This window comes from Anopheles maculipalpis, chromosome 2RL (assembly GCF_943734695.1).
Source record: "Anopheles maculipalpis chromosome 2RL, idAnoMacuDA_375_x, whole genome shotgun sequence".
NCBI classification, from domain to species: domain Eukaryota; kingdom Metazoa; phylum Arthropoda; class Insecta; order Diptera; family Culicidae; genus Anopheles; species Anopheles maculipalpis.
The window spans coordinates 17533618-17548709 of record NC_064871.1 but is presented as its reverse complement, the minus strand read 5'-3'; the positions used below and the strand labels follow the sequence as shown (position 1 = coordinate 17548709).

At 43.0% G+C, this 15092-nt stretch overlaps 4 protein-coding genes across 5 annotated transcripts in view; 2 read left to right on the top strand and 2 right to left on the bottom strand.

The window, feature by feature from the left end:
• The window catches only part of LOC126556713 (mucin-5AC), a 469299-nt gene that overhangs the window by 55608 nt on the left and 398599 nt on the right, over window positions 1-15092 (top strand). The window lies entirely within an intron of this gene.
• The window catches only part of LOC126559387 (histone H3.3A), a 244656-nt gene that overhangs the window by 40516 nt on the left and 189048 nt on the right, over window positions 1-15092 (bottom strand). The window lies entirely within an intron of this gene.
• Window positions 1-15092, bottom strand: part of LOC126556958 (hemicentin-1) — a 186995-nt gene that overhangs the window by 952 nt on the left and 170951 nt on the right. Inside the window, exons 14-15 of one of the 2 annotated variants that reach the window (XM_050212538.1) lie at window positions 9495-9749; window positions 8708-8835 (exon numbers count right to left, since the gene is read on the bottom strand). In XM_050212538.1, coding sequence (XP_050068495.1) covers window positions 8708-8835; window positions 9495-9749 — 383 coding nt within the window. The remainder of the gene's footprint in view (window positions 1-8707; window positions 8836-9494; window positions 9750-15092) is intronic. The other variant, XM_050212539.1, reaches the window with a different exon arrangement.
• The window catches only part of LOC126557535 (uncharacterized), a 272688-nt gene that overhangs the window by 122688 nt on the left and 134908 nt on the right, over window positions 1-15092 (top strand). The gene's annotated exons all lie outside the window — the stretch shown is intronic.

The following is a 15092-nucleotide window of genomic DNA, read 5'->3' as shown; positions in this document are numbered from 1 at the left end:
GATGATTAAAAAATTACTCAACACCTTAGTGCCGTATTGTCAAGCCGTGTTGACAATACGGCACTGGACCGTCATTATTAATTATAAATAAATAAATAAATAAAAGATGTAGTCGAGTTACAGGAATGTGATTTTTTTAAATTATATAAATTATATAAAAAGAATAAAAAAAAAATTAAGCTCAGGGCCATGGCAGCTTTTCTTCTCAGCAGTAATTACCTTCTCAAAATAGAGCTTTTGGGCTTTTGAGAAAAAAAAAATTCTCGTAAAGGTAGAGGTTGAACAATTTTGATAAAAATTTTACGTTTTTATATTCATCGATACCGGCTTGTTTATGTGTTTTTGTCATATTTTTTGAAAAAGTGAGCGCGGCCATGGAAAATACAGTTTAGAAGCTGTTCCTGTTCTTGACACTAGATAATTTTATCAACTTTTATTCCTATTTACTATCAAAATCAGGAAAGCACGATCGTCTGGTAGTATGCAATAAAGGGTTTTGGAGGTCAATTCATATAATGGAATTGTAGAAGCGCTTAGGGGAATGTTTCAAATAGATAATAGAATATTGCAACAACATTTCAAAAAATTGAAATCATATAATGAACTTTTGCATTGACTGGAGGGAAATTTAAATAAAGAAGCTGAAATTAAAAAGAATTTCCCATATAAATTTTGCTTCAAACCTTTTCAAATGCAATGAAAACTTCCACAGTTTGAGTTGCAATTCTTCCCTTACTAAACATTAGATTGCACTATATGATTGCAATATTCCAAGCCCTTTTAGGTGGATGGAAATTCATTTTTTGTTTGAAAGTATCTTTATTGGCTTTTGGCGTACCATATATAACATTTTTGGCTTTATATATAATTTTATAACTGTCTGGACGTCCCGTTTGCATATAACAGAACAACTCAGATGGGTTGGAGATCAAGTTGTCCCATTTTTACTGACAAATTGTTATCCTGTGTTGGAGGTTGTTAAGAAAATATATTGCCCACAGTTGGTTGTATCCGGCTCTAAAGGGTACAAACCCGCAAGAAGTTTATATTGGAAGAAGATTAATCTTGATTTAGCTAGGTTAATGGTACCTTTGTGGGTAAGCTTGCAATATGGAGATTGTCCTACGAAAGGTAATTTGTTTTTTATTATAGAACTTCCAATGGGTCGACTAGTGTTTGGATGTACACAAAAAAAAGCAACAGAACATTCACGGAATTTTACGATTTAATGATACTTGTTTGAAAGTGAAATTCTCATTTTGTTCGCTTAACTTTATCTTCCACCATACGCACGCGTTTGGTCAGCACAAAAACCCAAGCTAATCGAGTGAAATTGGGTCAAAAGCGAAGAGATAAACGACGCCGACGAGATGTCCTGCCAGCGTAAGCTCGCTCGCTCGTTTAATTCCCTTTGCAACCGGTAGCAGCAGCAAGTCATTTATAAGGACTTTTGATTGGATTGATGACTCGCCATTTGTGGGACATTTATTTTGCCGCGGACCGTCAGCCAACCTGCTAAAGGTTGGCAACTTTTGAGGCAATGCGTCGTCGATGTTTTAAACCGATCGGTACGGTTCGAATGCCGTACCGTAAGTTCGAGTGTGTCATGCGCTTTGATAGAAACACCGTGAATCGTGTCTTTTCGTGGGTCATACGGAGAAGCAAAGTTTGTAGGACCGCTGCCAAACAGGGTGAGTGTGAGTAAAGATAAAAGTGAGCTGCAAACATTCGGGGGGGTTTTTTTTCTTCTTCTATTTACTGTCGTTGTTGTGGCACCCGTGGGCAGAACTTTCAGCGTCATTCAATCGAACGTGCCCTGCACGCTGTTTTGCTGGTAGCGGTTTACAAAATGTCACATAATGCTACAAACTTTTCGTCCACAGAGAGAAACGCTCAGAAAGTCATACGGCAACCCGTAGCCGGACGTTTGCCGATAAGGCTGGCGAATGAAAGATTGTCATGAAGCCACCCGGAATAGCATGCAGGTCTTCAAATGACCCGAAGTGGAACACAACGAACCGGTTCGCCGCCATCTCGAAACTTCATCGCAGCAGTGCATTATCGCATGCGAAACTTTTCCTCCATTTTTGCGGAATGTTGTTTGGAATGGAGAGTCGGCCATGTGTACCGGTGCTTTTGATTTTCTACATTCTACCGCACCCGGGTCCACTTTGTTTTCTCCATGCATACTGAGCAGACGGATGCGTTCGTGCGTGTGATCCACCGCGGGCCAGCGGTGCTCGGAATCGGAATCCCTTTTACGTCCTGCAGCGGACGCTGACGGCGTTGCGCGACAGCTGCATACGAAATGGTGTCGTTTACAGTCATCACATACCGTGGTACCATGTGTGTGTGTGTGTGTGTGCTAGTGGAATCCTTTAGGTGACTTGCGTCATGAAAGTCCGAAAGTCGGGACCGAATTGTGGAATTGCCTTTGTCAACCGTCCGGTCGAAGGGCTCGCGGGCTGGTGTAGATGATGCAGATGTGCATCATGATTTGTGATCCATCGTGTAGGTGGGAGAACTTGTGGCACGAACCGCTGCGAGCAAGATGGTGACGGTGGCACGATAGCGCCCCAATGTAGACTTTTGGGAGCACCGTTGCAGCTTGTTAACTCGTTAACTCTGTAGATCTGCCTTTTCGAAGCTATTCATTTCTATTTCCTGGCCGCACAGCGCGCTTTGAAACGTTGGTAGTCAGAATCAGGGTCAGGTTGTGGGCAGTAGAGAGACGGAGAGAGAGAGAGAGAGAGAGAGAGAGAGAGAGAGAGAGAGAGAGAGAGAAAGCGAGTGCAATGGAATTTGAAACTTTTGAAGTGAAAGCTTTCTGCAGAACGTCATACTTGCGTTGGAATTCAGTGAATGGATTTCCTGTGTTTACATTGCTGTTGGATTCGCTATGTCAACGGATGACCTGTCAGCAAGCAGAGGAAGATGAATGTTGTGCTATGCTTATTGTAGGGATGTTGCATTGGCGGCATCAACATGCACGTTATTTAAGTTTAATTCCCTATCTTAGTTTATAGAGAGCAGATTCAAACACTCCTAGGCAATTCTTCAATGCTATAATTCTTTGTTTGTGAAGATTTTTAACACAAAGAGGACTTAGTTTAGAACTATATTTAATTTAATTTAGGACTCTTCTTGTTCCTGGAATCACGCCGGCTAACTAATGGCTTATCAGACGTATTCATATGATTACCTGATATCTGCTCAGTAAGAAGCGTCGGATGAACTGGACTGGGGGAATAGTCCAGAAAGGGATTTAAGTCAAGGTCCCGCCGTCTGAAGGCCAGTGCTACTGTTGCCTTAAAAGTCTGGTCGTTAATTTTAACTTACTACTATGGATTAAAGCAGATTCTCTCGCCTTCAGTTCTTTATGAACGTTAGCAATTCTACTCTCCATAAAAAAGCAGAGCCATCATGGTACTTGCCTATAGAAAATTTACTTAGGTCTTTCATATTTTTTCTTTACAACAATTGTGTTACGTTACGATACGCCACAGCAAATTTCATAATAAAACTGACCTACGGCAACATTCTGCTAAGAAAAATCGTAACTAGAACAAACAAGTAATCATTTACACTGATTGTACACCGTGCCTTACGGGGTGGGATTTTCCATTTGGGTGCCATTGTGCCGTGCTAGTACACACACTCTTTCTCTCAGCATTCGCTTGCCAACTTCCGGAAACTCGTGGTAAGACGCTGAATGGCTGAATGTGCGAATCTTGCAAATGGATCTGGCAAGAAATGGCAGAACATTGTCCAAACCGGCAACGCCAGTGACGTTATTTTGAGCTCATGGTGTATTTCCTCGGGATAAAGCCAATGAGAAGAGCTGCAAGTAAGAAACATGGTTTGATCCCTTGTCAGACGCACACCGTTATCGTGTGTGTTTCACCCGCTTCGGACAGTCTATTAATAGTGTGCCACCGTGTACCGGTACCGTCTTCTAGTAACGAGAAAATTCATTCCGGCTCCAAATGGACGGAATTATCTTGGACATGAGTGCTGAGTTGCAGTACGGGCTTTTTTTCTCTCTTTCTAAGCGAACTCGTCAGACTTCCGGCCCCACAAGCATGGAAAGCACATTTGATGGGGCGCGATAAAGCGCCAACAAGGGAAAGAATGTTACCGGCATCCTGCGTACACGGTGGGACACGATCGGCTGTTTAATATATTTTATTTTGTTTTTGATTTCACTTTAATGTGATACAGCAAGAAAAATAATTCAAGTAGCTCAAATTGAGGAAATTTTCAAATTATTTCAACTGTCCAATCGATGACCATAGTGCAGGAAAAGCTTTTTCGTAGAATTTTTAACTGCACCAATGTACATGCAGCACAACATCCCACGGACCGGGCTGGGAAGGTGGAGTAACACATTGAACGATTTCATTAAAAAATCCCCTTATCCAACTGGGTCATCTTGTTATGCTCGTGCTCGTTCCGGGCGATAGCATTGGAGGTCTGCTTTTTTTTTTCGTCTTAAGGATTCCTCGCTCGCTGTGGCCTTTTCTTCGGTGCCGGTCCGTACACTGCTGCCGGGGACACTTTACCGGCTAGCTGTCACAGAACACAATGTTGCAGCACAAAACAGGACCGAACCCGGGACGAAGACACTCTGCTGCAGCGGCATGTCGTGATCTTCGTGATCCTTGAGCTTCGTTTTCACGATACTGCCTAGGATACTGGGTGAGTGTCTGTCTGCCTTCAGGTGGCAAAATGTCCTGGCCATTCGCAACCCTACCAGCAGACATTTCTGTATCTGCCTTTTTATGTATACATTTCACACAGACACACACATTCAGCACCCTCCAAGCGACATGGCAATCAAGGATTGTAGTCGAAAAAATCCGGCCAAGAAAAAAAAAAGGAAACTGCAGCAGAATGTCATGCCGCCTCACTGTACGATGTTTGCATTTTTACTCCACTGTGACGAATTTGCTGTGCGCTTGACCCCTTTCGGACGAGAGGATGCAGTGTCCTGCGGGTAATCGACAGTCGCAATGGTCGACCTGCAATTGCCTGCCGGCAAAGTAAGACACCCAACAATCCGACAACCGTTTGTACTGAGCTGAGAATGACAAAAAAAAGGAAGAAACGTACCGTACCGAACTGACCAAGGCGACAGTAGATTAGGTTGAGTTTGGCTGGATACACAGGGTGTCGTTTTTTCTCTTATTCGGAGCAGGTTAAATATATTTTTAGTCCTCATCCAGTGCTGTTCCTGAAGTGGTCGTTTCTTGTGCTCGGTTGAACAGAAATCATGTCACAAAGTGAATGCTCGTCTTGTTGCAGTGCGGAGCAGAAAGCTGCAAGGGCAGCACCTTTTTCGACTGCTGTTGCGATGTTTCAACTTGCGGTAACTTGATTGGCCGGTTGATGATATTGCAGAAACAGCTTAAACTGCTCACGATGCACTAGTTTGTTGTGCCTTTTTTTTTAAAAGCTCCCTCCAGATGCAATCAACTTCTTGTCCTGTTGCGGTAATTGGTTAGTTTGATTACTGCCACAAACGCATAATTGACATTAAACGTTAAATAATTAATTAAAATTTAACAAAACTAACTGACTTGCAACGGTTTCTAGATGTTTGAGGCTCGTAAGAACTTGTATTGCAGAAGTAGAGGTCGAGAAAAGGAGGTCCTTGGGTCGAGGGATCCCCAAGCCATGGTTCGTATATTAACCTCCAGAGTACACTGAGAGCGATTCAGCGAATGTGTACTCTGGGCAGAGATAAACATATGAACTCCGAAGTGCTCTCGAGACTTGACGGATCATTTTCCAACTTTTTAATGGTGTACACCAGCATACCGGCCATTCGTTGATGTACAAACAGCCCACGCGAAAAAGTTCGTCCCTTCGGGAACGTGTACTTAAATGGGCGCTTTATCGACTACAGGCACACTGGGTGGGTTATCTTTACGGTTCGATACATTTTGGACCACCCCATAATTGGGTGTGTGTCCCCCCCCCCCCCGTTTGGATCAATTCAGTTGGTGGAGGATCAAAAAGGTGCAATTTTATTCCGTAACGGGTTGGTTGGTTCGGTGGAACCGGTACCGGTGTAGTGCGGAAATTGCATAAAACTGAAAGATTGCAATGTACTTGTGACGCGATCGAAACAGCACCAAGCACCACTCTGGTGTGGCTTTGTGCGTCTATCAGGTTGCTATTCGGTTCGATTCACGATCGGGAATGGTTCCCGGGTGCAGCACGATGGAGCAAATGGGTAAACAAGAAAAAAAAAAAATGTCTAAAATGAACCACACACTAGCTACTGTACCCAGTGGACGGTAGGTAGGACCGTAGATAGCTCCACACGGTAACGATTATTGCCTAGAGAGGTCGTATCGTGTCAGAGTTCGCGATTCCAATGGACAAACGCGCTACTGCACCCGGTGGCTAGGCGCTTGTCCCAGCGTGGCTGGCCCCAATGGTGGTCATTTGGAAAGGCAATATAATCAGCACTTGACGTTTGGCTGGTACCTATTTTAAGGGCGAACCTGCTATCCAGGATGTGACCGATGTAATGGGTATGTTGAACAGGGTGTTGTCCCCGGTGCCATAAAGCGCACATAAAGCGATATGGAGCGTTTCGCTGCTGGTCGTTGGGACGGGTGCGATTGTATCACGATTCTTGTCATTATTCGAACTGTTTGTTTGCTTGAGAGTCATTGTGTTTTTCGTAGTGGTTTGTTCGGGCAAGGTTACGTGACATCGAGAGAAATGGCGGCGATGCATTCGCCTGAAAATGACAACTCGGGGCAATTGTTTCGGGTGTTTCCTTTGTCCACAGTCGTTGGGCAGTGAAGTTAGGAGAAGTTTTCCTTGTAGCTCGTTTTAATGATTTGAATCTGGCATGAAGAGTGACTGATGAGATTGAAATCATTCACTCACTCTTTGGAGATTCATAAAAAAAGCTTTAGATTTTGGGTAATAATACAAATTGTTAGATTTTCCAGAAGATGAGAAGCTGGGATCGGATCGGAAATCACTTTCATTAGCAACTTCAGACAGGCAGAGCTTATTTACCATCGTTACGAATACCCACTCAAGCACTCTCTGAACGAAAGAAATGATCAATTTCTTCGAAGGTTCCATTCCTGCAACGTGTATGTACCCCTCTTAAGTACCATTGCATAGTTCCGTATGTGTAGGGCTAGCTTTCTGTCCCGCCGCAAAAAAGACGCAAATGATACAATCTGCCATCTTATTACAAATGAACATCCGACCGGTTACATTGAGTATGAGCGCTGTGCCAGCGGGAAACCATCATCACACACACACACACACACACACGCACCACGATGATACGTGGAAGTGTGCTGCCGTGATTAATTTGTACACAGCGGGAGCGTTTTTACTTGACCCACATTCATCCGACCGGCTTTTAAGTCGAAACGTTCTCGCCGGATTAGCCCCACCGGTGTGTGAGTGTGTGGCCCGTGGCCAGTATTGGAAGTAAGTGGAATGTACGGGTGACATAGTTTGTAATTTTACCTCCGCAGTAGTGTTACGGTCTTTCCCGGGGATGCATCAATACGCTCCCCGTATTTCAAGTCCGTGTGTCTGATGTACGAAAGCTTACCATCGAGTAAGTAGAAAGAGAAGCCTGAAGCTGCCGTGTTCTGCGTTTGGGGACGATAACGGAAGCGTAGTAGCATGAATGGTTGCCACTGCTGTGTGGGATCTGTGCGTTAGATACGCTCCTATCCGACTTGGCAAAAGTTATCGTCAGGTCACGGACTTCGAATATCGTACCTGAGCACCTTCGGGCAGATAAACAGGTGAAAGCCCAGCAAAACAGCGATTGCATGTGCACCCCTTGCGTTCGTATCGGCAACGGGATAGGCAACGTACGTTTCAAGGCGCACAGCTTGTGATTTCCCGCTGATTGAGTGTCTTGTGGTCGCCTGGGAAAGGTCAGGTCGGGAAAGCCTCGAGCACTGAATGACTTTGTGTCGCCTTTATTTGCGCTTCAGTGTTGGTGGGGCAGCGTGAAGCGAGCAGTATTGGAGGGTTTGTATGAAGGCAGAAGTTACGCATCTACTCACATTATTTCTTCCACTCAGATGCATTTATTTTCTGCCCTTTTCAACATAAGATCATCTACGTTTGCACGTACGTTAGGGTTCGTTCCATTGCTTTGCTGAGAAATTGCACAAGGTTTTGCTAATAATGTTTAATATTTGCTTCATGTTTACTGACCTTTATTTTAAATAAACAAGTAAAAAAATGCAGTTATGCAGTAAAATGCATAAATTACGTTAAAAACAATAATTTTTCATAAATTTAATTTAATAAGTAAATTAAAAAACAGAACAGTTTTATGGAGTTATCATACATTTATGTGGTTTAAAAATATTTAGTACAGATAACAATCGACCGTATTTGTGTAATAAGCTTTTTGTTATAAACTCTTAAGTATACGAGCTACACATTCGAGGCAGGTTAAAAATAATGTAGAATAAAACTAAATCACTACATGCGGTGTATGGATAGTGTGTTGTTTTCGTGTCGTTGCCGAGAATCGGTTTCCAGGTCGAAAGGCACGAAAAGAAAGCATGGTCCCTTAGGGTGGCCGCTGCCTTCCATCGCCCCATTGCCCTGTCCATCGAAACCCCCGCATGGCCGGATTGCTGTGTGATGAGCCGTTCTATATGCATATGCTAAAAAGCTAATGAAATGATGAACCTACCCCGGTTAGGTACGTTTTCCGGCTATCGTCTAGTATCGTCCTGCCGATAATGTCATGTTTGCTGTTGCATAATGAATTATGCAGCGCTGTGGGAGTCTGATTTGCTGATATTAATTTGTAATCGGGATCTGGAAAATGTTAAATGGAGAAAGAGAGAGATAGAGAGAGAGAGACAGAGACAGAGGGAAAGAGAGTGTATGTGTATGTGTGTGTGATAGAGACAGAAACACAGATTGATATGGCAGAATGGAAGAGATATAATGAAGCTAAGTCGCAATGAAATGGAACCGATGGAAGTGTTGCTTTTCTGCCCAGATTAAACCATCGTCATTAAATCCTGCTTGAACACCGAACCATGGCTATGGAAGCTAGTACATAAAAGCGCCACAGACACAATGCAGGGTTTGGGACACGCTAGTCGGTAGTGTATGGGAAAATGAATTGGCAGGGGAAAATTATAGAGACAGCAAACATAAGTAAGGGAACATCGCAAGCATAAGAAATTTTGTTTTTGCACATTTCAAATGTGGGCAGCCGTGCAATGTGGGTTTTACAGTGAGGAAGAATGACACGTTGCCGTAAAAAAAAAATGGCTGAAAGGGAAGCGTTCAAGCGATGGCAAAGAAAACTCCGAAAGCCTGAGCATCAGAATTAGCAGCGAGTTGGCAATGTAATAGAAATGCTCCTCTAGGCGCCTGCACGTCTGTCCAATTCCGTTTGTGTGTATGTGTGTGTGTGTGTATGCAATGGGACCGAATCAATGGTTCTGGAACGCGATCGGGCTTACCCTCGTTCGATGGGACAACGTCCGGGTTCTTCTCGTCGTACATGTCTTCCGACTGGCTGAGCGGTAATGAGATTTTCTCCTTAATTGGCAGATTACCGGGCCGTTTGCCACCGGTAGTGGTGTGTTGTTTGGCCTGGGTCGCCCGCAGCTTGAAGGCGGCCGCAACCGCGATTATAATGCAGATAAGCACCGTTAAAATGCCAATAAATATCCCGATCGATACGATCGGCGTTAGCTCGAACTCGGCATGGGTACCTGGTTGGGTGGAAGAGAAAAAAGTAGAAGAGGGAAAAGAAACAGATGAGTAAACACATGAGTGACGCTGAACAACACTTTCGCTAGGGAATAGGAAATGCTGCTGTCGAGGTGGAAGAGATACGAGATTACACGTGGGAGTAGAAAAGTGTTGCGAGGAAGGCTGTAGCTAGAATTTTTATCCCGAAGCGGAGTATTCATGACTGATTTGGTACCAGTTTTGTGCATGTAGGAATGGAATTGTGGCTTTGTTTTGATAGCTCCATCGTCAACGATTGGATGCAAAATAGGAACTCCAAAACACTGCCTCCTTTTGCAATGTGTAACTAGGGATATAAGTCTTAGTGGCTGGATATGAATTACGTACAGGACGTTGTTAACGTGACCTATTTTAAATGCAACGATCACATGAAAAACATGACATGACATAACGTACATTGTTTGTACTTCGACCGAGTGCTTATTAGCTACCGAGAAGCATAAACACATCCGTGAGACGAGGATCGCCATCAAATCGATGCTTGTCGTGGCATTTTCCAAGTACAAACAGATGAGGGTTAAAAATTATGCACAACAAACGCAGCAACAAAATGGGAAGATAAATTTAACGCTTGCCCAAGGCTGGCCCTTTTCACCACCCGGCACGCAAAATGAGCATCGGAAATCGCCAATCGGATCGTGAACGGAAAGGAGTGCTTTCTGCGCCTGGTGGGTATGCAATCCCTGAAGCGCACAAGCCGGCTGCATCGCGTGCGGGTACGGGAAATTGGAGTAAATGAAGTAATTGCGTTACGTGGAAATTTATTTCGGACTTTGAGTCCCGTGGTCAGAAAGCATTTTGATTATTTTTTTTTTCGTTCCCACAATAACCCCGCCCTTCCCCACCTTTCCATTTTGATTCGCATCTTTTTTGTCGCTCTTTGTGCTGAGTCGAACGTTGGACCCGGCACTGGATAAGTGCTGGCCTGCATCGATATATTTTGTATGGTTCACTTTGCTCGCCAGCGGGTTTTGTCTTTTGTCCTTAATTGTTTATGTGTATTTATTTATTAAATAAATCCGTTAAATTAAATTACGACGATAAGGCTGCGAAGGCGGACGATGCAGATCCGTCCCTCTGTTTGTAGGAGTGCGTCGATGAGAAGTAGTGAGGGCAGTATTTTTTTGTTGTTGGTTTCTCTCGCCTGCTATCCGGACTGGTTTGCATTATCTTGTTTTGGATTGTGTGTACCCTATTCTGCATGAATTATCCCTTGAAATTTATTTATTATGCCAGTGGCAACGATGTACGAGCGACCGGTGAGAAGCAGTGGAAGCGAAAGGATAAACATAAAATAAACCATTTCTTTTAAAACGACGCATTCATTACGCTGCCAGCAGCACATTGGGTGGGTTTGTTTTTGCTCGGAAAATCATTATGTGTGTTCAATTGATTGGAATAATATTATGATGGTGCAGTTTGTTGTAGGTTTTTGTTTTTGCTCATAGTGAATCTCTATTAAGTTAATGGTGAATTTTTCATTTGCTTTGCTTGTGACTGGATCGCAATCGGAACGAATGAAATGTTAAACCCAGAAAACGAAATAATCTGAAGCTCATGGTGGATATAAGAACTTAAATGCGACACGTCACCAACGATTGATGGTGTATAAATCGTACCCAGAAACGTTAATGCAACCGATGACAGGCTAAGGTTGTGTGTGTGTGTGATTCGATACTGCAATTCACTTTTACACTTGAGGTTCTACCGAACCTTGGCGTAGTAAATGCGGATCAATCACCGTAAGCTGGCGTTCAGCCGGCAGCGGTAAATAGGATATTGAGATAATTTTTCAGTGAAGTTAAAAGCGTAAAGAGATTCACAACCGACCAACCAAGCGGTGCGCAATTTCTTAAGCCCGGTACGGTGCGTATTGTTGATGAAAGAATGAAATAAATAAATTTCTACCAAACATACGAATGAGATCGACAGATAAACATACACTCACACATTCTGTTCTCTTGTTCCCAGGTCGCTTTGTTTGCTTGCACAATATACTCCTGCGAAGCATCGGATTCATGTTGGAAAATCGTCAATAAATCAATCAACTGGGTGAATATTTATCGACATTATATGCTATAACAATGTGAATGCACCCATGATAGCAAGCATGGCCTGCACGTACGGAGTTGGTGGCAATGGCAAGCGTATATTCGTTTGTGTCTGAACGCGGGCGTGATGACAATCTTTGCTACGATGATGAGATTTCGAGAGCATGCCAAGCATGATAGTCGATTGATGAACGGCGCTGATGGCATAGTTGGCTATCGCCAGTGATGGTAGCGGTGCAGTTAGGACCGTTCCAATATTGCACCGATCGTTATAAATGCTAACCGAAAGAGAGTGCCACAACGTTTATTTTGCTCTCATGGAGGAGTTTTGTGAGCTTCGTTCGTGATGTTACATCAATCGTTTCATGTGACAGAGCTACGTCTAGGGGATATGATAGCAATGATATTTTATCGCTAGCTTAGAGCAGGTTTATCACCTGCAAACTCAAAAATATGAACACCAAACTACTAATTTCATACATATGGAGAAAGAACTTATGTTTCAAATGGAGACGCCTGGTACTTTACAATATTTTTTATTAGATTCAATGTTGTTTCGCGCAAATGCTGTGTTATATGTTTTTTATTGTTCTATTTTTCACCTCAAAAGTAAACCCTCACTGTCATATTTACCTTGAGTAAGAGTGTGGTGGATACTAAGAAAGAGTAACTGAGTAATTAAAATCTTTATAACAAATGAATCCAAAAAACTTTTCCGACACTACTCGTTTGTGATGTGAATTTTATAAAATAATTTATGTCTTATTCAATATGATTCTTTAAAAAGAAGGAATGTTTCTATATAGATAGAAAGATAATTTGACTATATTACAAAATATAATTTCAACACAAACAAATATTTATTCTTGTTTACCTTTTTGTAAATAATGGTAAAACTAAGTGTTAAACTACTGCACTTAACTAACGCGTTACAATAGCCACATTTCAGTAAAATTACTCAATACCAAAAGTAAATAGAAAACAAAGTACACCACTGGAATCTGCACTCTACTCGTTAGAACTTGCCCGGTTCGGCCCGAGCGCCTCGGGGTAAATCACGCTTTTGTTCGGTATTATCGCAAGTTTGATCAAATAAAGCGGATCGAAACTTTCTGATGGATCACCGATTGCATTTTGCAATCGCTTTTCGGTTTTGCTTATCCAGCTTACACGAGGTGATAAAAGGGAGCGAATGCCCTCAAAAAGGTTGGGAATGCTTTTTGCCCATAACTGGTTTAGAATGCACCGGGAGAGTGTTTGCACAGCGTAGAAAACATAAAGTTCATAAACTGCACCATGCGCACTGCTGACGATGCTTTTGTAGATGAAGTTTCCTCCGTCCGTATTACACCTGTTTCAGTTTATTAGAGATTAAGGAGAGAAAGAGAGAGAGAGAAACAGGGAAGTTGAAATCTGTACCTGACATGTGTGGGTGTTGGGCGTATCGTTCAAATCGAATTAAAATTTCAGATCGCATATAATTCATAACCGGTACCGCATGCTTTGACTGGGCCAAGTTGGTTAGACCATGCCAGCACCTCCGATATTGCAATGGAGGAGTTTGCTTTGGAGGATTTTATGTTACATGATATCATGTTACGTAGGTACACAAGGCAACAGAACCGAGACGAATGAAGCAAATCCATTTCGATCAACAATTGAGCCATTGTTCTAGTGAGCATGGGCTGTGCGGAGACTGGGAAATTTGTTCAGGACATCCGTTTGAGAAAAAGCAGCAAGGTCGTATTGTTGTTGCAAGAGTTTCATGCTCGTCGAACGATATATTTACTATTTCACCAGCATTCCAGCAAGCACACAGTAAGGAACAAAGCCAAGCACTTGAAATCGGGAACTACATGATCGGTAAGATTGGGATGTGATGCAGTTCGGTGTTATCTGCCTAGACCAAACAGTGCCAGAAGAAACTAGTACGACAGGATGAGATGTTGTTTTCGCTCGTCCCTTTAACCCGTTTCAAGCATAAAGTGAACGGATATTTCCATATCCTTGCCATTGCTTTACACATCGTTTCACGGCTTGTGGAACTGCAGGTTTGCCACAGAATATCTATTCGACTGGGTACTTCTAGTGAGTGTTCTGACTTTGTCGATCAGAAGAGTGGGCAGAGAGCCGTCGGATTCAGCCATAAATTCAAATATTTGCCGGATATATTTAGATAGCTTACAGGAGTGTGGGTGCCTACCCACTTCACACCGACTGGTTACATGGAAAGCTTACATGGAAGTGGTTAGAGATGTTGAATGTGCTTGTGCTTCTTGTATGATGACAAGCACCCACACAGATGAAGGCTGGGTGCTATTTTATTTTTCGGTTGGTAGATGTGTGCATTGGTAATTTATGTTTCAAATTTTTGGTTGCTATGCTCTTATGCTTTAAGCTGGTACTCATAAACTGCTAATCTGATACCAATCTTTTTGCAGAAAATCATTTTAAAATAATCAACTGTAAAATGCATTGGGCACGAGATTTATTCACGAGATTAGACATAGATAGACGAGACTCGAGATTATTTACAGCAAGGAAAAGTTAATTCAGCAAAACACAAACATTGTTCGTTAACTTGGTCATGCTTACAGGTAAGTTGTCGTCATATACTGCAAGTATTTTATTGGGTTGTGTCAGTTCTTTACGACTGCACCCGATCTCCGACAGGTTTTACTCCACTTGATGCAGACAACAGTGGATGCATGAGTCCGGCATCCTCATCACGTGCCCAAGCCATCATTTTCTAACCGGCCTTGACTTCCTTCAGGATATCAGCACCACCAAACAGCTCAGCTAGCTCGTGGTTCATTCTGCTTCGTCACACGCCCTGTTCGCACAGTTGTTTGTTGTGCTAGTTCTGTTATCAATTTATGTAGCAACATCGTACTAATATGGGCACGGATCCGACTCCTCTGGAAGGACATCATAGGCTGCCCATACTCTACTCCGACTCAGTACGTTCACGGCGCGTACAGAACGGTAACATATTTCTACAAATATCTGAGCTTGGGTATACGGGGAATTCGAACCCCGTATACCCAAGTTGTGAGGATGTATTATATGGCTAAATTAAGCGGGGAGGGGGGGGGGAGGGCTTGGGGTAAGGGGGGTTAACTATTGTCCATTCTGCATATAAGGAGCGGGTGATAGTCACTCTGTTCTGGCAGCCTACGAAACTCTAATCAGCTAGGATGCGTGGGCCCTCCGATGCGACAGGATGCTATTGAAGTACTAGTCGATGTTTGG